Source organism: Sinohyriopsis cumingii, chromosome 14 (assembly GCF_028554795.1).
Source record: "Sinohyriopsis cumingii isolate HCF-2022 chromosome 14, ASM2855479v2, whole genome shotgun sequence".
NCBI lineage: Eukaryota > Metazoa > Mollusca > Bivalvia > Unionida > Unionidae > Sinohyriopsis > Sinohyriopsis cumingii.
In genome coordinates this window covers 120818194-120844312 of record NC_142974.1, presented here as the reverse complement: position 1 = coordinate 120844312, position 26119 = coordinate 120818194, and the positions used below count along the sequence as shown (strand labels likewise).

At 33.6% G+C, this 26119-nt stretch overlaps 1 protein-coding gene across 1 annotated transcript; it reads right to left on the bottom strand.

Annotated features, from left to right (window-relative positions):
* Nucleotides 1-126: 126 nt before the first annotated feature.
* On the bottom strand, nt 127-26112 carry LOC149784720 (5'-deoxynucleotidase HDDC2-like). The gene is made up of 6 exons (XM_089932746.1): nt 25989-26112; nt 22450-22574; nt 20317-20419; nt 16882-16950; nt 16192-16330; nt 127-11533 (listed from the first exon to the last, which is right to left on the bottom strand). The coding sequence occupies exons 1-6, from the start codon at nt 26043-26045 to the stop codon at nt 11355-11357; spliced, it is 672 nt and encodes a 223-aa protein (XP_089788872.1). The 5' UTR covers nt 26046-26112; the 3' UTR covers nt 127-11354.
* Nucleotides 26113-26119: the final 7 nt, after the last annotated feature.

The window sequence follows — 26119 nt, the reverse complement described above, 5'->3', positions numbered from 1 at the left end:
TCCTTTTTGATATTTACCTTTTCCAGAATAATCATTTTTTGACAGAACACATGATTTGACAAAAGATTAATGACTGTGGTGGTACAAGTGTCGGATTCTTACACCATATTTATTATTAAATCTTGGTATTTTTCAACATTTTATTGAAAATGTGTTGCAACAACAGAAATCTGTATACAATACATTTAAAAACTTTTGTGAGTTGTTTTCACCTTTTGCTCACCATGGATTTTAAAATTATTTAACTTGGTTTTTAAATTTCACCTGAATTAAATAAACACCTTTTTATCGGTCAGCGTACATTCATTTAATCAGATATCATATGCAACTGTCATATATATATCAGGTATTTCCCACAGAAAGGGACTTAACTCTAATGTGTATACATGGTATTTCCCACTTTGTATGGATAAGAAGACAATCTAATGTGCATACATGTACATGGAATAATACAATTCGCAGATTGAAGACGATGCAATCGTGTACATAAATGTCATCACTGTCATTAGTCAAAGGACAAAAATATTTTTGTTCTCGTTTTTTTCATTTGTACAATTTACACCAACATGAACACTCATGGTAAAGCCCTATGTAAAACTTTGATGAAAAAAACATAAACACTGTCAAACTATTTAGAAAGTGAATCTTTTGAAGCAATGAGGATTTTTCATCATGAGCAATATACAGTTATGCTTATGTATATCTATCATTGTTACAATTAATTCATTATGAGCTTGCCCAAGTTTCACCCAAGAATTAGCATAGCCAAATTAGATCAACTCAGTAATCTGTACTCACAGAGACACTCATCAATAAAAGCCAATTTTCAGTTCATCTTGAGTTTCAATACAAGATGGGGGGGGAGGGTATTTTCAATCTAGACTTGGCTGTTAAAAAATTTGATTCAGCTCAAAATCTTACTTGAAAATTTGCTTACCAATCGAGTGGATGCATTTGTACACAATTCCAAAGGCTGTATTTGTACATATTTCCAAACACTGCATTTGTACACAATTTCGAATGCTGCATTGTACATATTCCAAAATCTGTATTTGTACACATTTCCAAATGCTGCATTTGTAAACAATTAATGCTGTATTTGTACATATTTCCAAAGCTGCATTTGTACACAATTTTGAATGCTGCATTTGTACACATTTCCAAAGGCTGTATTTGTACACATTTCCAAAGGCTGCATTTGTACATATTTCCAAATCATTGTGCATATTTCCAAAGGCTGCATTTGTACATATAGTGTGACCTGCTATAGCATACTTCATTACAACACAAATTTAGATATAGCATGATAGTAGTGTGGTTTCCAAAATTTCATATACTGTACATGTATTTTACTCCTGCACATTACAAATTTTTTCTTTCTTAAAAGTACAAAAAATAAAATGTAAAAAGTTTATCATCATTTTGGGGAAGAGATCACATTTGAGTTATACGACAATCTTGGCATGGCTTCTGAAATTTTGTATGTATTTTTCTCATAGATGAAAAAAAAGTTTTTTCTTCTTAAAAGTACGAAAAATAATGTGTAAAAGGGATCATGCAGGAATTTGCCTATAGTGTAAATTGTGACTTTTTTTCTTTCTTCCGACAAAATACCATCTGGTGATATTTTTGCAACATTGTTGGCTGTTTAAACTTGTATATACAACCTTGGGTTTGCAGTGGAGAAATTCAGAGGCACTATGAAAGGAAGCTGCAAACTTGATATAAAATGCACTTGAATCCATCTACTGTTACATAAACAAATTCTTTGTTCATATTGACAAACCATCCAACAGTGCATTATTAAATCATACTCTGCTTATTTTGACATCGGGCCTAAGTAATGCTTTGAGATCTCCACATTTTTATTTTTTTTTCATGATATTTTGGGTAGCAAAGATCATCCGGACGAGGCACTATCTCATAACAGCTCTTTTGAATACAATAGTGCCTGACTATTGACCACTCACTAGTAATTAATATATTTACTCAGACTGAACCTTAGGTGCAGTAACTGTTACAGCTGACCAAATGACAGCTAATTCCTTTGTTTTTTAAAATTTGTACCCAAGAAAAAATAGTTTCTGAAACCTCATGGAAAACTGATTACCTCTGAAGCACCAGTTGTTCTGTATTAATACTAAGCAAATGAAGAAAACAAAATTCAGTCTCCAGGGGTCGAGCTAGTCTTGAATTTTAGGGAAAGAAGTTACCCCCTTTTGGACAGAAGAGGGAGAAGTGAGAGCAAAGCAAGACATATATATATGTGTGTGTGTGTGTGTGTGTGTGTGTTGTTTTTGTTCTCATTTGAATTATGCCCTCTATTTCCCAGAAAGCATATTTGCACTGAACATTGGTTTTAAGCAATGATTTATTTTCAAGTAGAGTTCTATCTTATAAACATATTTGGTCCATGTTTAAAAACTATCATATTCATATTCAGTGTATTTTGGTAATATGACTTAAAAAGAGAACAACAAAAGCTATACACTGAGTAAATAGATTACAGTACATGTATTGTGATTACAAGTTAGTACAAATGCTTAATCAACTACCCTTAATCAAGAGTTTTTCTTTTTACTTTCTAAAAGTTCATTATGAAATGGCAGTTGAAAAGATTCCTAAACTTGTTTGAAACAACCCCTGTACCATGTACATTAGAGCAAATGCACACATCTTTCAGATCATACTGTTTGTCCTAATTTCTTTGTTGCCGATAAAACTTGACTGTAACTGTTCACAGACGACACATTAAAGAATTAAGTCAGTAAATGAATAACTAAACCCTTTTCAACAGAATTGACACAGCCAACATGTAAGTGCATCTGATTTTAGAAACAGGGATTGTCTTAATGTAACCACTCACTTTATAGCTTTGTTACAACAGTCCACTGATAGGATTGCAAACATAAGGTTTTATTATTTGTCTATGTACTTGGTGTAATGTTAGGTATTGATTAGTATTTGCTTTGCTGGTTTTTTTCTTTGTATTTTCACAAAATGGGTGAACTCCGAATAAAACCTTGACCTTACAGCATCTCAAGAATTCCACAACATAGCCTTGTCCCGTATGTTTCTGACCTACATAATAGCATTTAAAGCTAAATCTTCAATAACATAATATTTAGACTCTGCTTTCTACAAATTGTACATTTTCCTGAATCTATTTGCCCAATGGTTTATGAAAAGAGGCAAATTTAATAATGTGGTACTTCCCAGACACAGCGATGTCTGCCATTATTTCCCCATGACAGGTTCACTTTCAGTTCCAAACTGATTTTTAGAAAGAAAATAATGCACACACAGCAGTTAAAATATTCATGTTACTGATTCTATTCTTAAAATACAAATTGCTGTTTACATAAGTTTAAGGTTAGAAACACAACTTTGTATGTTTTTATCATCAAAGGATAACTTTTGGAAATTGGGCAGTAATAGTTGCTAACATAATCAGGAAAGGTTAATGGTCAATCAGCTGCCAAAACACATGCCTGTGAATGTGCAAGTTTGTTTATTGGTGCAATTAATATCAACACCAACTATGGCTTCAAGCCTACATTTCGCCTTGAGCGTGGAACTAACCTGGCCAAGGCAAGGGAGCGTCTCAGAAAGGACGGTCATTCAATTTTCCTCTTAAAAATCAGAGGGTGAAGTTGTTTATGCTTTCCTTACAGAAGAAGGCAAAGTTTACATTTTTTAGGCAGCTTATTCACCCACATCACCCGGTAGCAAGACCCCTGAATCTCAATGTTCTACAATTATTTGATGTTGCTGCCGCAACAAGAAACGGGCGTTTGTTTGGTACCCCAAAACTGTCCTTTAAGCAGGGAGTTTAATAACACATGCACCCTTCATCAAAGAAAACTAACTATACTCTTCAATAAAAACAAAGAACCTTTCATCAAAGGAAGTCAGCACCAGACTTAATTAAAAGTAACAGAATTTGATGGATTACTACATTTTCCAAAGTGACTGAACACGTATATTTTGCCTTGAAAGTTTCCTTTTTGCAGGAAAAAAGTTTATGCTTCCAGTTGCTACCAACAGCTGCATAAAACACAAATTCAATTTCCCATCTTTTCAAACCATAGATATCTGGCTGTCAAGATAACTGAAGATGGGGTGTCTTGCAAAGATGTTTGTTAAACTTTTGAAATTTTTCATGTTTTTAGTTGGCCTCAGCAAGATGATACCTGTCTCCAGATGACTAAAATTTAGGCCAATTTAAGTACATGTAGCATGAAAACAACCACGAGCTACTGGCAACAATATTTTTAGTGCATTATTTTGCAACAATCAGATATATATCAAACAATGACTACCAAAATTGTCTTATTTGTGTTTTCTAACTGGATATGACATACACCAATTTTATAACATGATCTATGCTCAAATTCATCAATTTTTTTATATACAAGCACAGTACTTAACAAGTTACGGATTGTACTACACAAATGTAGGTTGTCAATATACAAGTATATTTCAGACTAGTTTGTCTTCATGTAATGAAAAGCAAGTATTTTTGCACCTAATTTTATTAACACACCCTCCCCCATGCCATTTGTTAGGTACATTATTTTCTAACAGACTTGATTAGTTATATACAATCATCAACCTGGCACTCGTCTGTATAGCTTTGACAAAATGTACAATCATCAAAATGCTGTTTTTATTTTCAAAAGTCTCATTTCACATCATAATAAAATCCATTTCCCAAATTTTCTAAAGACAACTGACTAGGATTACTAGTTTCGCACCTGACAGGTAATAATGTAAGAGTAAAAAAAAAAAATTTCACCTACCAGTATGTTATAGTTATGAACTGTTCAAGAATGAATGCAATACGAACATGCTGTGACCAAATCAAATAAACACTGACATCTCTGGAATGTGCCAACTTAATGTCAACATTTCATTACAATCATTACAATTCATCATTTAACAAAATTAAGTGTCTGTCTGAGACAGCATATTTTAAAAAATAAAATAAATTGCAAACAGCCTTAATCTTTAGAAAAGACAGTCTAGATTTAAAAAATTACCAACACAAATGTGTCAAATCCACTTTAAACCCACAAACCTTGAATATAATTAAAAATACATTAAAATAATACTATTTCACAAGCAGTCTAAGTCTTTACAAATGTACCAGTCTGTTCATAAAATTAACTACAGAATATGTGTCCCAAAAAAGGATAAAATCCCTGATCTCTTATAAAAGTGTCTCGCACAAGGATAAAATTACCAATCTCTGTTACAAAGTGTTCCATACAAGGTAAAAATCCCTAACATCTTTTATAAGTGTCCCAAACAAGAATAAAATACCAGATCTCTTTAATGAAGTGTACCATTCAAGACTAAAATCTCCTGTTTTATAAATATGTCTCATACAAGAATAAAAAACCCAATCTCATTTATAAAATGTCCCATACAAGGATAACATCCCAAATCTCTTGTATAAAAATGTCCCATGCAAGGCTAAAATCCCCAATTTTTTTTATAAGAGTGTCCCATACATGGATAAAAGTGTCCCATATATGGATAAGATCCCTGTCTCTTATAAAAGTGTCCCATACAAGGATAAATCCCTGATCTCGTTTATAAGTGCCCCATACATGGATAAAAGTGTCTCTATCTCTTATAAAAGAGTCCCATACATGGATAAGACTGCTGTCTCTTATAAAAGTGTCCCATACATGGTTAAGATCCATGTCTCTTATAAAAGTATCCCATAAAAGGATAAATCCCTGATCTTTATAAAAGTGTCCCATACATGGACAAAATCCCTGATCTCCTTTATAAAAGTGTCCCATACATAGACAAAATCCCTCTCTCTTTAATAAAAGTGTCCCATATATGGATATATCCCCAGTCTTTTATCAATACAATAAATAAAACCAATCTGCCTGCAAAGTTTGTCATCTTTACCTGAATTGTCAGATAAGGAAACAAGAGGACAGGAAGTTGTCAGAAAATGACAAAGTTAAGTTAGCCTCAAAGAAAACAGCATATTTTCAATAAAAATTTAGAATAATTTCCATAAAAGTTTCACTGATAACTTGTATTATGTCCATGAAAGGCAGGGAAAAATGATTTAAATGGGCCTGCTGTGATGTGGTTATAACAAAAACACATGACTGTAGAGACAAACTAAACTTAAAAAGAGTATCAGGTTTAATGATGCAACAGTCTATGCAATGAGTAATATAGCATGTTTAATCTTTCTTATTATTTAATTAATCATAAGTAGTAAAAACACATTAAACTCCAGGTAGATTTAGGTTAAAAAAGTCATACAATCATTCATAAATTTGTTACTTTGTTAAGTGAAATGTAATTATAACAAACTGAGAATAAAAAAAACATTAGATTTGTATTAAGAGACAGTTAATGTCAGGTTGTTTTCAGTCAAATTTGGCAAAATTCTTTTGGGCCATATTTTTAGAAGTTTATTTTTTTGCTTTTATTTTATAAGGTCTTTCTAGTTTTAATAACAGTGGTTATATTGGGTGGCTTATTGAACAGAAACCATTTTTATTCTTCCAGTCAGTGATTTTGATCTTTGATCTTTTGACAACAAAATAAATAGGTTTCTTCTCTACCCAAGTGCTAACCATCCACACTAATTGGTTTAACAGAGGGAAAACGACTTAACTTATTGTTCAGACAGACAGTAACAGAGAGATGAATGGACATCATTACAGGATATTGCTACATCTTATGTTGGGTTCACTTTGAAAAAAATGATATTTGCATTAATATGAACTGCTTGCATGGTATGGTTCCCACATTTTCACTAACAAATGCAAACCAAAGAATAACTATCATAAACATAATGGAGTATATAAAAATATCAATTGGTCCTCATTTGAAAGCCATGACTGACAAAGATACTTAACATTCTGGGGAATCATTGACACATCCCAACATAAATGTTCTTCTATGCACAACAGCATTGTTTATCCAATACAACATAAGTCACTTTATTCCATCAAAATGCTAAGACATTTTATTCCTTTAAAAGTAGAATACATAACGGATGCAACCAACCCTTCTCTGTTTGAATGAGTTATGTAAGTATAAAAGAGCCATAACTTTGGCAGAATGTACACATTTGTATGAACATGCAAAAAACACATTCACAATGGATCAACAGAAAGGGACTTAACTCTAGAAAATTGTAAAAGTCGCAGATATAGTTGAACACACATGAATTATATGTGGAACTAGTTGAACATACATGAATTATCATATGTGGAACTAGTTGAACACATGAATTATCATATGTGGAACTTGTTGAACACATGAATTATCATATGTGGAAATAGTTGAATATACATGAATTATCATGTGTGTCACTTGCTGAACATACACAAACTATCAAATGTGTAACTAGCTGAACATACATGAATTATACATATGTGAAACTAGTTGAATATACATGAATTATCCTATGTGGAACTAATTGAATATACATGAATTATCATATGTGGAACTAGCTGAACACATGAATTATCATACGTGGAACTAATTGAATATACATGAATTATCCTATGTGGAACTAATTGAATATACATGAATTATCCTATGTGGAACTAATTGAATATACACGAATTATCATATGTGGAACTAGCTGAACATACATGAATTATCCTATGCGGAACTAACTGAATATACATGAATTATCACATGTGGAATTAGCTGAACATACATGGATTATCATATGTGAAACTAATTGAACATATATGAATTATCATGTGTGTCACTTGCTGAACATACACAAACTATCAATTGTGGAACTAGCTGAACATACATGAATTATCATATGTGGAACTAGCTGAACATACATGAATTATCATATGTGGAACTAGTTGAACACACATGAATTAACATATATGGAACTAGTTGAACATACATGAATTATTATATGTGGAACTAGTTGAATATACATGAATTATCATGTGTGTCACTTGCTGAACATACACAAACTATCAAATGTGGAACTAGTTAAACATACATGAATTATATGTGGAACTAGTTGAACATACATGAATTATCATATGTGGAACTAGTTGAATATACATGAATTATCATATGTGGAACTAGATGAACATACATGAATTATCATCTATGGAACTAGTTGAATATACATGAATTATCATATGTGGAACTAGTTCAACACATGAATTATCAAATGTAGAGCTAACTGAACATACATGATTTATCATATGTGGAACTAGTTGAATATACACGAATTATCATATGTGCAACTAGATGAACATACATGAATTATCATCTATGGAACTAGCTGAACATACATGAATTGTCATATGTGAAACTAACTTAACATATAGGAATTATCATGTGTGTCACTTGCTGAACATACATGAATTATCATATGTGGAACTAGTTGAATATACACGAATTATCATATGTGCAACTAGATGAACATACATGAATTATCATCTATGGAACTAGCTGAACATACATGAATTGTCATATGTGAAACTAACTTAACATATAGGAATTATCATGTGTGTCACTTGCTGAACATACATGAATTATCATATGTGGAACTAGTTGAACACACATGAATTACCATGTGTGAAACTAAAAAACACATACATGAATTATCATATATGGAATTAACTGAAGATATATAAATTATCATGTGTAGAACTAGTTCAACATACATGAATTACCATGTGTGGAACTAAATAAACATGCATGAATTATTATATGTGGAACTAGTTGTGCACACAAGAATATCATATATAGCATGCAAGTGGTGGAACTGTGTATGGACAAAAGAATGATCATACACAGTGTACACTTTTAAACTCAAAATGGGAAATAAATTAAAAAACATAAAACTATGACCAGAACAATATGCAAGAACATGTTCACCCAATTTCAACAATTTCTACAAAGCATCTTGAGACAGAACTTGAATAAGGGGGCAAGAAATCTATACTAGCAAGCTAGAATTTGGCTAGTAATAATTTTGAAACTGCCAGACAAAATTGATGCTAAGAAGCTAATATTTAACAAGTAACAATCCTGAAAATGCTAGATGTAAAAAAAATGAGCTACAAGTTTCTTTCAAGTGAAATTTTTTAAATATTAATTTTAAAATACAAGGTGTGCTTATGAACACTGAAAATAACATGAATTTTTCTAGCGAAAAATTTACAATTATCAAAATGCTGCCATTCTGAAAAAGGTTAAAATTCCAGCCCTGTGAGTAAGATTTATTAACAATAATGATACAGCTGATTTTAAAATATTTCACATTTATTGGACTAATCTGAATTAAAGGACTATATGTAGGGTTGGGTCAGAAGGCATGTAAAATATTGCTCTCAAGAGAAGCCTTTGGGACAGCCAGGGTCATATAATTTAAGAAAACTTGGAAAGGTAGATAGTTATATTTTATACAGCTAACAATAATTTTAAAAGAGCAGGCATGGTCCGAACATCAAGCATGCAGTTAAAGTGACTGAGTGAGGTACATGGCATTTTTACTGAGACTGGTGACTCTTTCAGTCTAACAGACTTTGTGGATTCATTAATAAAATACCTTTAAAAATACCCAAATTCACCCTCCAAGCTTTCCCTCCCCCAATGTACTTTTGTAACAAGTCTGACATGTTCTGGCATTCATTCTCATCATATAGTGTCTGGTCTTTGAATAAAAAGAAGAATCTAACTCCAACCTAAAGCATTTCAGTGCAGATAAATTTATCTTTTAAATCTATAAAAGTGCTAAAACACCATGAGGCCTGGGTGGGTCCAATATGACTCAAATGGTTAATATCTGACTTATAGGCAAAAGCAGAAACATTTGGAAAGAAATTTAGTGGGAAGTTTTGTAATAAAATGTCCTCAAATTATGAAGTTGTTTAAAAGTTTCTGTATTTTTAGTCTCCTCATAATATTTTGTGGTGGCAGATCAGCCGCATTTGTACAGAACCTAAAGGTCTTCAAACCAGACCCTTTTGTACAGAACTTGAAGGCCTTCAAACCAGCTCCATTTCAACAGAACATAAAGGCCTTCAAACCAGCCCATTTGTACAGAACTTAATGGCCTTCAAACCAGCCGCATTTGTACAGAACTTAAAGGTCTTCAAGCCAGACCCTTTTGTACAGAACTTGAAGGCCTTCAAACCAGCTCCATTTCAACAGAACATAAAGGACTTCAAACCAGCTCATTTGTACAGAACTTAAAGACCTTCAAACCAGGATGCTTTCTGTCAAAATATCGTCAAGTCATATTGAGTTCTGTCAAAGAGTCATCATATTGAATTCTGTCAAAATGTCTTCAAATTGAATTCTGTCAAAATGTCTTCAAATTATACTGAGTTCTGTCAAAGAGTCATCACTTTGAGTTCTGTCAAGGAGTCATCACATTGAATTCTGTCAAAATGTGATCGAATCATATTGAGTTCTATCAAAGTCATCATACTGAGTTCTGTCAAAGTGTCATTATATCAAGTTCTGTTAAATGTCATTATATTGAGTTATTTCAAATGGCATCAAATCATATTTTCTGTCAAAATATCATTATACTGAGTTGTCAAAGTGTCATCAAATCATACTGCGTCAAAATGTCATCAAATCATATTCAGTTCTTCCAAAATGTCATCAAATCATGACATTACAAACCTGAATGGCATTCATGCCATACTGGTTGGTACATCAGAAATAGGTGTCAATTAAAAAGCTAAAGGCAAGATGTTTTATATGAAATCTGGTCAAATATTAATGGGTTTTTTATACATAACATTTCCATTATTTGTTCTATTTTTAGTAATAGCAGCCTTATTGGATTTGTAATTAGACTAATTTGAATAACTTTAAAAAACCACTATACAAGGATGCCAATAAATCTGATCAAATTCTGCTGAGCAATTTTAAGAAGCAGCTTTTGTTTTTAATATTTATGTAATTTTAATAACAGTGGCCATATATTGGATGTTGGATTGGCATACTTGTACCATCCTGAAAGACCTTTTTGGCCAGTATGTCAAAATGGACAAAGGTTTTTCAATTCTTAATAATGGCAGTCGTCCAAGATTTTACAAATTTGTAAGGACTTTATATCAGGACGCCCTCTGCTGAATTCAACTCAAATAGTTTTTTTTTTCCCCCGCAATGTAGATTCATGATGCGCCATGCAAAACACATACGTGACGCACAGCCATACTATAAGCTTGATTGACCTTATCGTCTGATGAGCTAAAAATCTACAAACGTGATGACACATCAGCAGTCTTATTTTCCAAAAGGAATACATTGTGTGGAATTAATGACAGCATTGTATTTGGATTAAATATCCCAAAAGAAAAGTGTTCCTATTTTTTGGGCGCATCAGAGTCTAAATGTCTATATGGCTTAACAGCTGCCTCACGACTTGATAAACTTTTTAATCTGCACAGTTCAGGACTCTGAAATATTTCATTTGAAACGGACTGGTTCCTCAGCTCTTCTAATTCTCTTGCCCATGTCTGTACTCTTTCAGTCTGGAATTTACCTGTGGAAAAAAAAAATAACTGTCTGGAATTTACCTGTCAAAAATAAACAGTGTGAATCTGTGACTCTGTAATTATATGGAGAGATGTTTTAGAGAATTCTAAATTGGTAATTTCACTTACTGGCTGATACAGAAGCAAATGATCACTGGATATACGATATAAAATAACCAAATGGTTCTTTTTCTTGTAATAATTACTCTTTCATTTGTCATAACTAAAACATCTATTTTTTGGTCACCTTCTATCATTAACTGATATTTGCTCTAAATGTCCAAATTATTAGGGTTTGACATCTTAAAATTTCATATGGCTGCAAGATTCAGTGTCAAAAATCCTCTTGGTGTTAGAACTGGTGGTTACATTTAGTGGGGGAAAAAAAATCTTGGTGTTCAAATTGGGGGATAAATTAAAACTTCAAAGTTCTCTGAAGCACAAATGAGGGTAAAGGGTTATACTGGTGGGATACAGTATGGCTACTAAAGTGTGATAGGTACTTGGAATGCTGAAGAAACATATTTTGCAATAGTATTCCTCAGCAAGCATATATAAGTTGTTTCATGGTTGTTTGATTGGTGTTTAGCAACACATTAAAGTTGATTTGAGCTAATTGTTTGGTGTCTAACAATTTGAGCTAATTGTTTGGTGTCTAACAGCACATTAAAGTCAATTTGATGGCTAGTTGTTTGGTGTCTAACAGCACATTAAATCCAATTTGATGACTAGTTGTTTGGTGTCTAACAGCACATTAAAGTTGATTTGATAGCTAGTTGTTTGGTGTCTAACAGCACATTAAAGTTGATTTGATAGCTAGTTGTTTGGTGTCTAACAGTACATTAAAGTTGATTTGATGGCTAGTTGTTTGGTGTCTAACAGCACACTAAAGTTGATTTGATAGCTAGTTGTTTGGTGTCTAACAGCACACTAAAGTTGATTTGATAGCTAGTTGTTTGGTGTCTAACAGCACACTAAAGTTGATTTGATAGCTAGTTGTTTGGTGTCTAACAGCACACTAAAGTTGATTTGATAGCTAGTTGTTTGGTGTCTAACAGCACACTAAAGTTGATTTGATAGCTAGTTGTTTGGTGTCTAACAGCACATTAAAGTTGATTTGATAGCTAGTTGTTTGGTGTCTAACAGCACACTAAAGTTGATTTGATAGCTAGTTGTTTGGTGTCTAACAGTACATTAAAGTGCATTTGATGGCTAGTAGTTTAGTGTCTAACAGTACACTAAATGAAATTTGATGGCTGTTTGATTGGTGTTTAACAGCACATCAAAGTGAAGTTGATAGATATTGACTGGCATTTATCAACATTAAAGTTGATTTGATGGTGTTTGGTTGATTGGTTTTATCAACATATGAAAGTCAATTTGATGACTGGATGAAAGGTGTTTAACAGATTAAAGTCTATTATGTGCCAAGGGAATAGGAGTAAAGTACCATGCTGATATTATATTAATGCAGCCTGGTCTTAGCACGATGCAAACCAATAATCCACTGATTATGAATCTGATGTGCTAACCATTGTAATTAATAAATAAAAGCATACTATTTCTAAAAACTGAAAACAATTCTCTACTTTAAAAATATTTGGATCATAAAACCAATCTTTTTGATCTATGGATCGTCCAATGATTTAGTCCTGGTGATTGACACATTTATTATTTTAATCTGTTACCCACCTTCATTTTAGGATAAGTCTGAACCATGAAATGTGAGCTGTTTCGAATTGATTGGCAAGCTTACAACACATCCCTCAGGAGTCATTTTTTGCAAGATGAGTATTTTATGTACTGTTCACCCTTTACAAAAAACAGACTCATTAAGCATCCCCACACGTATTTGGATGAATCTAGTAATCATCACCAGGAGGTATATCAGATTTCTACTAATCAATAATGGAACAAGCTTAACATTATGAAAGTCTCTCACTCTGAATGAAAATGAAAGTACCCTAAGGGTGTGACCAGTGTGTACATTCTGAAAGCATGTGAGGCCATCATGATGATTTTAAACTAATATATTTGGTAATATTTCCAAATCTGTCTGATTTTATCTATATGAGATTTATTTCTAAAGTTCCTCCCTAAGTAATTACCCATAATCTTTATATTCCAAAGATAAATTCTTATGTGATGTCAAAATATTTTAAGACAAAGTCCAAGTGTTGAAAACAGAGATGGCTTCAAGGGTTTAAGTCATACTACATCACACATGATCCATGAGAAAAACATAACTAGCATAATTTTAATAGGTATGTTCTTTTGCATAAAAAAAGCAAATACAATTATTCCTTTAAATATATGTTTGGTTGGTTGTTTATCATGCTGAGGAAATCTGTGTGTGTGATTTAGATTTGTTATGTAGCTTTAGCAATTTTTCAGTCATACTGCTATGATGTCTGCAGTGTGGCAGTTTATAGTAATGTCCAGCGCCAAATCCACAATGTCAGGTGACCCTTAAAGTCACACCATAAAGAACTCAGTATTTGTCTGCCTACATTTGTTTTGTCAAAATGTGTCCAAATTCTTTTCAATGCCCTAAAATTACAGGTATTAAAAATATATTTTGGCAAAAACATGTGGTGTCTGAATACAAAAAGTATTATTATCATTAATTTTATCAACATAAGCATGACATTTTCAAACAGTCTGACTGCTCACATGGCCTAGTGGTTAGAGCATGTGCCTCGGATGCAGAAAGGTCGTGGGTTCGATCCCAGCCGAGTCATACCAAAGACTTACAAAAATGGTACTAACAGCTGCCTCGCTTGGTGCTCAGCATTAAGTGGTTAGTGTTAGGACTGGTCGACCTGGATAATGTGACTGGGTGGGACATCGTGCTACATATCTGCGTCATCACTATAAACTGCCACACTGCAGACATCGTAGCAATATGACTGATTTTTTTTAAAGCTACGTTAAAAATCCAAATCACATACACACTCAAACGTCCTGCATCAAGAAACCAGTTTGTACATACTGGCAGAATCAAGGAACCTTTCTTTCCAGCATCATAAGACTGGGATATTTTTATAATGCCAAATGCAGATGAGACAAAATCCATCATACATTTCAGCATGCTCCATGTTAGATTTTGTCAAAATCCATCATACATTTCAGCATGCTCCATGTTAAATTTTGTCAAAATCCATCATACATTTCAGCATGCTCCATGTTAAATTTTGTCAAATTCTATTGGGCAATTAATGAAAAAAAAGTTATTTCTCACTTAGAAATAGTCGAGGAAAGCCAAGGTAGATCAGTTGGCACAGTATTGGAGTCATAATCAGAATCTAGTGGGTTCAATACCTGCAAAGGCCAGTCAGGATCAGCAGCCTTGGTACATCTCTGGGAAAGGTACCTAGCTCCAATTTCTTTGTATGATATAGCCAATAAAAGATCTAAAAGTTCTACTTAAAACCAACCAACAATATCAGTGACTGCAAAGGTGGCATCATTGACACAAAACTAAAAAGGACTTCATTCTAAGTTGATCTGAAAAAATTTGGTTCAATCATTCAAGTGGTTTTTGAGATGACAATAATAAAATTCAATGAAAGACTGTCAATATGATGGATATGGGGCCAAACCATAAGCTTGAACTTAAGACAAGGTGACAATATGTGATGGACACAGGGCCATATCATAAGCTTGAACTTAGGACAAGGTGACACTATGTGATAGATACAGGGCCATAGCATAAGCTTGAACGTAGGACAAGGTGACAATACATGATAGACACAGGACCATACCATAGGCTTGAACTGAGGACAAGGTGACAATATGTGATGGACACATGGCCATACCATAAGCTTGAACTTAGGACAAGGTGACAATATATGATGGACACAGGGCCATACCATAAGCTTGAACTTAGGACAAGGTGACACTATGTGATAGTTACAGGGCCATAGCATAAGCTTGAACGTAGGACAAGGTGACAATACGTGATAGACACAGGGCCATACCATAAGCTTGAACTGAGGACAAGGTGACAATATGTGATGGACACATGGCCATACCATAAGCTTGAGCTTAGGAAAAGGTGACAATATATGATGGACACAGGGCCATACCATAAGCTTGAACTTAGGACAAGGTGACACTATGTGATAGACACAGTGCCATAGCATAAGCTTGAACTTAGGACAAGGTGACAATATGTGATGGACACAGGGCCATACCATAAGCATGAACTTAGGACAAGGTGACAATATATGATGGACACAGGGTCATACCATAAGCTTGAACTTAGGACAAGGTGACAATATGTGATGGACACAGGGCCATACCATAAGAATGAACTTAGGACAAGGTGACAATATGTGATGGATACAGGGTCATACCATAAGCTTGAACTTAGGACAAGGTGACAATATGTGATGGACACAGGGCCATACCATAAGAATGAACTTAGGACAAGGTGACAATATGTGATGGATACAGGGTCATACCATAAGCTTGAACTTAGGACAAGGTGACAATATGTGATGGACACAGGGCCATACCATAAGCTTGAACTTAGGACAAGGTGACAATATGTGATGGATACAGGGCTATACCATAAGCTTGATCTTAGGACAAGGTGAGCTAAAACAAAATGGATCCTGCAAACCAGATAAAGTAGTTCTCTTTCGTTTTTATTAATACCTACCACTTGTGCTATCAAAAAATTCTTGAAGAAATCCTGGTTTGTTGTCAATTTGTTCATATTCATATGCTTGGAATATCATGTCAAACTTGTCCAGGTCCATTACATAATGAGACTCAGGAGTTTTCTGTTCTTCATATTCCTAAAAAGAAGTCCCTGATTTGTGAATACAGGCATTTTTGGTAACGAAAGTGCTGAACACAAGCCAACATCTTTCCAAACAATCAATGATTTATTTTCAATAATTTTATTTTTTTTGACAATTATCATAATATTTTAATTGGTAATCAATATATACACTAATACATATAAAATCAATAAACAGGCATATAGATATCTCTTATTGGTAGAGCCACAACTTATTCTCAAACTTTAAAGGCTTGGTGTCAATCCTGGTCATTCAGAGATTTCTCATCAAGGTTTGAATTTGTACAAATGATAATGTTGAGCAGAAAAATCTTGCAAGCCATATTTTTAATTTTAAACAATACTCAACAATTTTAATCATGATGGTTAATCCTCCAAGAAAATCATCAAATTTGTTCTAGGTAAAAAAAAATTAATCATACATTTCTTGCACAGATACAACTCAAACTATGATAATGTCAAGCAAATTATGGCAACAAAGACACCTCATTCCAAATACATGGCAATCAACTGTCAATATTTTGTTTTCTTTTTAAATTCCCTCACCTGCCATAGACTCATTAGTTCTGCCCCAACGTCATCGCTTACTAGGCTACAAATGTGCATCAGGGCGGTCTGGAAGAAAACAACGACACATGTAGACTCAAGTCTTTTCTAGTCTCTTTATGACACTTTATCATTTTAATACCGTCTATGGGAGCCATACAGACAAACCACCTTATAATTAACTGCATTGTAGACATAATTAGTAATTAATAAGTTATTACCACACACATGATAGAAATAATAGCTCACATTTTATGCTATAATGGGCACAATGTTATGGTTCTTAAAGCATTCATACATATTGTTACTTTCAAGAAGTCTTATATTTGGCTTCTTATCCAAGGTGTATTATAGAATGCACAATTTTGGGTTTCATGTAAAAAGTTATCCTAACAAATCAACCAGAAGAAAATCAACACGTTGTATTTTAAGCCCTACCTTTATTTCTTCACCAAGTCTCTCCCATGTTCAGAAAATTCACCTACTGTTTTCAATTGATGGTAAGGCAGGGATTGCCCTGGTCTTCACCAATGTTGCAAATTGCGATTTTTTTTCATAATTGGCGACAAAATATACCATCTGGCAATCGTTTTGGCAACAACATTTTTGGCTGTTAAAAACTGTATATACAGTCTTTGGTTTAGAGATGCGAAATTCAAAGGTACCATGACAGGAAGCCACAAACTAGTATGTAAAATTGCACTGGAATCTATTGTTACATAAACAAATTCTTTGTTCATACTGACAAACCACCCTAAGGCGGCTGTAATATATCATAATCCACTTATGTTGATGTCTGGCCTTAGTAATCTGTGTGTTAAAATAGATTATGGTTATTTTAAACTATTTCATATTAGAATTATTAATATTTCTCTCAGCTTAGCTGTATTCTATATTTTTAGATTTATCGTGTTCATTGCAATTATTGTCTGTCGTATTTCCACTCAAATCACAAATTAAGACTATATACAGTTTCTATTTTAAAACTTGAATCTCTGTGTTCACAGACATACCTCTTTCATCAAAAATGATTTCATGATGAAGGCTTCTTGATTTGCCTGTATTAAGCGCCATTACAAGAGCTTGGGTTTTGTCAGCTGCTTGTGACCATGGAGCGCTCTCCCATTGCACGCAAATCAATATCCTTCTAGAATAATTTGCATTTTGCAAAGTTCTCTGAGAAAGATCTCATAATCCAAACTTTATATTTTTCTTCCTCTAGCCACCTAAGTTGGAATCAGCAGCCAGCCATGTTGAAGCGAATGATTCAAATTTAAACCACTGCTACATCTGGGCTTCTTACAATCGGAAGTTCAAAATATACAACTACGCAGTGGCCAGTTATGGAAAAATTTCCATTCCAGCACAAACTTAGCAAGAGATTTTTTTTCTTCCCCCATTTCTTTTTTTTAATTCTGTTAAACGAAAACTATTCATTAATTCCTTTTGGTTTCATTTAAATTAAAGCTCTTCAAGGTACCCAGACAATATTTTCAATTTTCAAGGTGTTTTGAAGGCTTTGAAGGAACAATTTTTCTGGGCTTTTCAAGGTCCCCTATGGACCCTGTAAATATCAAAGTGAATTGTTTCAGGAAATGTGTCTGTTGACAATGGGATAGAGATCAAATGAGGACTACCATTTTATATATATACGTTTTAGTTTTTGAACAAGATTTGACTGGTACATGAATTTTCTAACATATGATCAAATACATGATTTTCATATACATGTATATTATTTAACACATTGTGGAGTGCACTAAACAAAAGTAAGTTGTCAATATACAAGTATATTTCAGACAAATGTCTTCATTTAATTGAAATTTTCATTTTTTCTCTCTGCATAAATCCTAGTCACTGATGAAAGGTCATCTCTTAAAGTTTTTATTTGAATACAAAATTTCAATTTATTTTCAGACCCCTCTTCCCCAAATCATCTGCTTGTGTCAACAATATTACCTTGGTCCTGAGGATGTTGAGATAAATGGATAGTCCTATATTATGAAAATGATGATATTTAAAAAAAAAAAATGGCAACAAAATATTGAGGCTGGCAATTTTTGGGGCGACAACTTTTTTAAAGCCAGCACCATCCCCGTAAGGGGGTGTCTTTCCCCTTAAAATGTTCAGTTTTAGAAAATTCCCTTCTGATTGGGACATCCTAATAAATCCAACCCTAAATAGACCCTAACAAGTCATTAGCAAGCTCTTCTTAGTAAGAAAGTAAATTTTTTCCAAAAAGTCAAACCAATTTTCAGTAAGATCTAACATTATCTATGTACCGCTGTAGTCAAGTTGGAAAATATGCATTGAAACATTTCTGAAGTGTGACTGAAGACTGATGCAGCTACACTAAACATTACATTCAATTAAAAAGTTTATAAAATCCATTTTGACCTTAATTAACTTCATTACACTTTCACTAACTGCAGTCCTGAACCCTATGGAGCTCAACAGCCTCTTGATATCTCTCAACCTGATGTAATCCTTTACTTTCTTCAATTTCATATGGTGACGGCAATCATATCTGCACCATATGACATACTCTAATCAACACATTCCATCTAGTAAATGTAATTATTGCCACTGCAGTTTTTTTCTCCAAAGTAATATTCCTTTTTAATATTTTGTACTATATAGAGATTTTACAGAAACAACCATAATTCCGTTAGATATGCTTTCATTCCATAAGTCAGTATTTTAACACATTAACCCCTAGAGCTTTTTGTCATTTTTGCCTGAAAATCAAGTAGGAAACACATTTTGAAAGCCATTTCTGAATAGACTTGAAAACACCAAATCCCTGGTCATCTTTCAATGACATACTGCCTAGTTGTGTTAGAAACATCGTTTTTCATTGGCTATTTGACTCTCGCATGAGCAGAAGGGTAAAAGTTGGAGTTCTTTTTTTTCGGCTCAGCAGAGCCATTATTTTTGTATGGAGACCACTCTTTATTCCAAATGCCCATCTTATCCTACTTTTTGCAAAGGCTCATCTGTCTGTTTGCAGTTCAAACCAGTTTGCCTTGATCTGAGACCAAAAAGTCTCAAATCCGGACACAAAATCGGATTCCGACCACGGGTTAATTTTGGGTTAAAAAAAGTTGGGTAAAAAAAATGAGGTTTTTCTATCTGTATTTTGTAGTGCAGGTAGATATTCCAGATTATTTGGTATCATTGTAGAGCTACATCTCTCTGCCTTTCTATAATACCACCCACTTTAGTGCAACATGCATGACCATGATGCTACTGGGCTCAGCAGCAGGCTACTACCTCCTTCCCCGTAAAGTCGTCGCTTGGGGTTAATGTGTTAAGGGTCATTTCTTTAAGACTTATGGTTAAATTGTATGGGCTGGCAGGTCTATCTGCAGACAATAGTGGAATGTATTAAATACCACTAATGGATAACAGTAATTTACATGCATACAAATATACTTTTTCTCGTCTGTGTTTCTCCTCCTTATCCACACCATCAGAAGGTGTCAGATCTCCAACTATACTCTCTGCCATGTCGTGGACAAGGGACATCTTAATGCATCTGTAAGCAGTGAACAAGATGCCACTTATAAGTTTGGCAAATAAAAAAAAATATTCTTAATAAAGTCAAAGTTGAAATGGTGAGAACAAATAATCTCAAGTAATGGTTTATGAATTGTAATATATAAATGTGTTGAGTACATCAGGCCTGCCAACCCCAATGATACCCATCAAGGGAGATTTTGAGAGATTTTCAGACAGATTGCAGTTATTGTAAGGAGGATCATCGCACCCACCACTGGCAACAATGAAACTTGATTTGCATGTCTTGCAAAACACTGTATAACAATTACTTCCACAAGTCAGGCATGGAAACTCCAGGCTAAAAGCCTTGATGTCCTTTCTTTAAGTCACTGTAGATTATGTCACTGAACATAAGGATTCAGCTCTGCAACAACCTGAACACACATTTAATGAACTTCTGTGCACTTCTGGTTTTATTCACTGGGGAGTTAAAAATTGTTTTCTTTAAACAAAACAAATTTTTCTCCTGATTTTCTTTCTTGACCAAACTAAAAAAATTTTATAGGAGAAAAAATAAAAGTGCAGGAGTATGGGAGCAACAATCTGATTTTAGCAATCTCCCCCGCAAAAAAACAGGATGGAAGGCAGGTCTGGCACTTGTTTCTGTAGATTTACAAGTATGGAATTATCAAACATAAAGAAAAGAAGTCCTACATCTTTTCTCTCAATCTGATCATTAAAGGTAAGACAGGGTCATCTTATAAAATAGAAACAATCCACAAAAGTTACATGTGTAGTCAATTATAGGTCAAGTCAAACTGCAAATAATGCACTGGCAGATCAGGGTCTATGTTGTTTGTACTACTGCATACTCCTAACAAACAGAAAAGATCCAGACTTGCTGGAACATTATGAGACAGTGGACCTTGGCCTGAGCAATTTAAAGTTGGACATGATTCATAAGCAAGTATATATGGTAGTGATTAAAACCAATGATGGCTTGGTTTTGTAGGTTTAATGCCATTTTTCAACACATGATGGGCTATACATTGCAGCCTGTTTTAATGTTACAAGAAGAACCTGGGTGAACACCAAGAAGAACCACTGACCTAGAGGAAGCTACGGGCAAGCTTTCTCACATGATCACACTGGCTGAGCGGACTCAAACACATAGGGACAAGTGAGATGTTAGTAAACTGTAAAGGCAAGTGATTTAGATCACTCAGCCACCAAAATTAATGATACAACCTTAGTCCCTTCAGCCACCAGGGCTCCTTAAAACCAATAATACAAGCTCAGCAATGTCTAGGAGTGACTATTGCCAGTTGCAATTTTATTGTGTTACAAATTAATTCTGAATTGCTACCAGGCTTATCAATTAAAACCAATGTAATGCCAACTATCAACTTTATTTGCACATCATGTACATTTTTTAAATAATAAATAATTTGTTGTAACAGCTGTATTTCTCATTACTGAAAACAAAATGTCAAGAGCTCTGTAAATTTATTATCAGATAAGAGAAGGAACTTTGCAGCTAATCAATAAGTAACAACCAACTTTCACAGATGGACACATGTCAATGTTTGTGCTTGGCAAGATTACATGTCCTTCCTGTACGTTAAGTTTTTGAAGTATACATGGAATACTGCTAATAATCAATGTCACCATTTTGTTTCATATACATTTACTTCTGAACCTGTCATATCTACTGAACATATACAACTATATACCAAGTACGATCAAAAGTAAACCAAGCTTATGGCCTCCAGACAGGTAACAAAGCAAATGCTGGTAGATGAAGAATGGACACAGAGCCATACTACAACTCACATGACACTTATGGCCATGTAAGCTAACAAGTCAGATCAGCAATATGCTGCCTAGAGAATGTCTTATACTGACAGAGAATTAGTTGACTATTTTATCTCAATCGCTAGGGCATAGACTTTATGGAGGCAAAAACAGCTGGGGTCAGAAGGTTAAAAATGTTGGTCCTGGACCGTGGGCTTAAGGAATTTTCAGGCCCCTTAGAGAATGTGTGAAAAACACTTCTAGCAGACTAACTTCTCTTTACTGAGGCCACTTCCAGGATCAATAAGGAAGGCCATGACTCCCATTCTGTACATGTGGTCTGCTACACTCTCTGGGTCAGTGACTTTCCGCAGCACCCATCCTGTCCTCTTTATCCTCTGAAATATAAAGATTTTTTGAATGACTGTGAGAATCATAACTGCTGCTGATGTATCATGAATGTGTGTGTGTGTGTGTGTGTGTGTGGGTCAAACCCATGACCTCCCACATCTGAGGCAGACACTCCAACTACTTAGGCCACAATGATCTCATAATGAATGTGACAACAATCTTATCTGATGTATAATAAATGTGACAATGATCTGATCTGATGTATAATGACTAACAATGATCTCATCTGATGTATAATGACTGTGACAATGATCTCATCTGATGTATAATGAATGTAGTAATGATCTCATCTGATGTCTAATGACTGTGACAATGATCTCATCTGATGTATGACTGTGACAATGATCTCATCTGATGAATAATGAATATAGTAATGATCTCATCTGATGTCTAATGACTGTGACAATGATCTCATCTGATGTATAATGACTGTGACAATGATCTCATCTGATGCATAATGACTGTGACAATGATCTCATCTGATGTATAATGAATGTAGTAATGATCTCATCTGATGTATAATGAATGTGACAATCATCTCATCTGATGTATAATGAATGTGACAACAATAATCATCTGATGTATAATGACTGTGACAACAATAATCATCTGATGTATAATGAATTTGACAACAATCTCATCTGATGTATAATGAATTTGACAACAATCTCATCTGATGTATAATGAATGTAGTAATGATCTCATCTGATGTATAATGAATGTGACAACAATAATCATCTGATGTATAATGAATCTGACAACAATCTCATCTGATGTTTAATGAATGTTTCTGCTGATGTACCATGAATGCTAACCAAACTCAGGTGGAAGATCAAACTATTGAAATGTACTGCTGGAATTAACTGAATATTATGGTATAATGTTTTTCACTAGATATCACATATGAATTAAATAAAACTCAGTAATCCAAATAATTTTAATATATCTCACCTAAATGATGCTTTATATGTTCTTTATTTATTTTAATTTTTTTTAAAAACATTTCCTTGAAATTATTTATATCAAATATATACATGGTGTGCAATATCAATTTCTCACTTAAGATTAAATCAAATGTACATTTTAAAGCATCTGTCAAAACTTGTTTCATAAAATATGTTCATGATATGCAAGTAACTCCAGTTCTGAGTGACAATGTTTGAAACTGAATGAGGTTTTGAATTTAGCCTTGTTTTACAACTTGCTTTTTGGCAAGCAAAGAACATATCAAATTGCAAAATCTTATTTGTTCAAGTAATATTTGTTACCATTTACATGTACTTATAAAAAAATTATACTGTAAGCCAGGAGTCGGAGAGTAAGAAGGAACAACAACACTTTTCCATCATTTTCAACTGTAGGCTTTACAATCATTTTGAATTCAATATCTACATTTTAATTTTATTTTATAACTGAAGTCCAATTTTTTTTATTGGCCAGGGAAATTGAGCATGATACTCCACAAAATGCAACATAATGAAAATTACAACAACAACAAAATTAGAGCATGGACTTGAAATAACAATGCAAAATGAGAGAAGCCAGATTTGTTGCATCCAAGTATGACTACATGCCATTAAGTAAGATCTTAATGTTAAACAGGCACTAAAGGAACAGGGATTGCAGTATAAAAAACTGATAAATACAAGTTCCCAAAAGTCTGTTTTTTCCCAGACTAGGCTTTTTGTGAAAATATGATAAATCTATACATGTGCATTGCATATCTAACAATTAATGAAATAAAATGAAACAGATATCTCATCCAGAAACAGAATCATTTACGCAGACACAAAAGTCAATGGCTTAATTCAAAGAAGACATACAAGGATTAACTCAACAAAGTGTGCAACCTGGTTGCACTAACTTGAATAGATGAGAGATTGTTAACTGGGATGTTAACTGTAACATCAGGGAAAAAAAAAAAAAAACTTCACAAGCCCTTAACACCATCAATTAAATCCCTCAAACAATTCTCACTTGCTGGTTTAGACAAATAGCTTTTTCACTCACAGGTTATAAGGATTAACTCAAAAGACAAACAATATACACAACCATTACCTTAATTTTGGTACAACAATGGCAAATTCGCAACATGAACATTAGCCTGGTTTAGGGACTGTACCATCTGTCATTATATATAAACCAGTTGCCAGAATACTTTTCTGTTTTGTTCATTTCATATGTGTTTTTAATCAGAACAATCTTTACTATTCAAGCGATCGTTGTTACAAATGATTACGTAATTGTCAGTGGTGTCTATCTCTGTCCTCGTGATACAGTCATTCATAGAGCTGGATACTGGGTCCCACTCATACATATCAGCAGTAGCTACAATGATCCCGCTATGATAAGGTCGGGAACCTGGCTAAGCGCTGGAATACTCTATGGGTACCTTAGTCTCGTTTACAATAGATAATATGAAACCCTAAATGCATATCTACATAATTTCTGATACTGGCAGCCACCCTCTTTTTCTTTTTTTCCTTTTTTTAAAGCGTATAAGCAGTCATTGGATTAAATAAAGGTCGGTGGAGTTTATCCCCATTTTTGAAATGTGGCTGTTTGTAGAGTGTTGAAATGCATATTTTGTCAAGATATTGTGGTCGCTGGTCACGTTTAGCAGGTGGTCGCTCACAATAGAATGTTTATATAATAAAATCAATCCATGTATTACAATTGTGGTCAGAAATTACAGGTGGTCACTCATAGCAGAGGTAAATCATAACAGTTTTTACTGTAATAACAAAATTATAACTTAATCCAATATTTCATCAAATATATACATGAAAAAGTAATTCTACTAAGGAAAATATTACTGATTTATGAATTTTTTTTATATTATTATAGTTTTAATAGTACAGTGTATTTCATCAGTATTTTAAACATCTGACATTAAATTGTGAGAAAAAAAAAACGCAAGACGATTAAAGTGACAAGTTTCAGATAATATCATTCTGAAATTTCTACGCTCACTTCTCTATATTTTTTTATATAAAAAAGCAATAACCTGAAGGTATTTTAAAAAATCATACCAAGTGACAACATTTCTTCAGGTAATTTTGTCACTCAGTGTGATTTTTTTTTCCTTGAGGTTATTGCTTTTATTTTTTTATTTTTCAATATTAAGCTCGCGTCCAGCCCTTACATGAGTTGGTCAAGAGTTGAGATCTTTAGAACCATAGTTAAGAATATTCTCTCTGGAGGAAATATTTCACATTACGGTAACATGCATTAAATATTTTTCACTGATTTTCCACAATTACAATTTCTCGAAAACAAGAAACAGTCGTCGAAAACTGGGTGCAACGCAAAATTCTGCTTCGAAAATTCACCTTAAAACCAAAACTGCCAAAAATTATTCTAAAATTATTGAGACAAAATTAAAAACGTGTACTTTATACCTTCAATTGTCCGATTAAAGATATAAATTCAAAAAGTTTGCCTAATTTTCCTGCCATTCTGTCCCCTCGATTTTCTCAATTTCCGTTTTCTTCTCTAGCCAATCATGTACTGACTTTCTGTAAACCAATTG

Excerpts from the sequence above, each read along its gene's own strand:
- LOC149784720 (XM_089932746.1), bottom strand. The coding sequence starts at position 26,045 with ATGGCAGGAAAATTAGGCAAACTTTTTGAATTTATATCTTTAATCGGA. Across the intron at positions 22,575-25,988 it reads CTTTAATCGGACAATTGAAG|AGGATAAAGAGGACAGGATG; the intron begins GTATAAAGTACA and ends TTTATATTTCAG. Across the intron at positions 16,331-16,881 it reads AACTAATGAGTCTATGGCAG|GAATATGAAGAACAGAAAAC; the intron begins GTGAGGGAATTT and ends ACTTCTTTTTAG.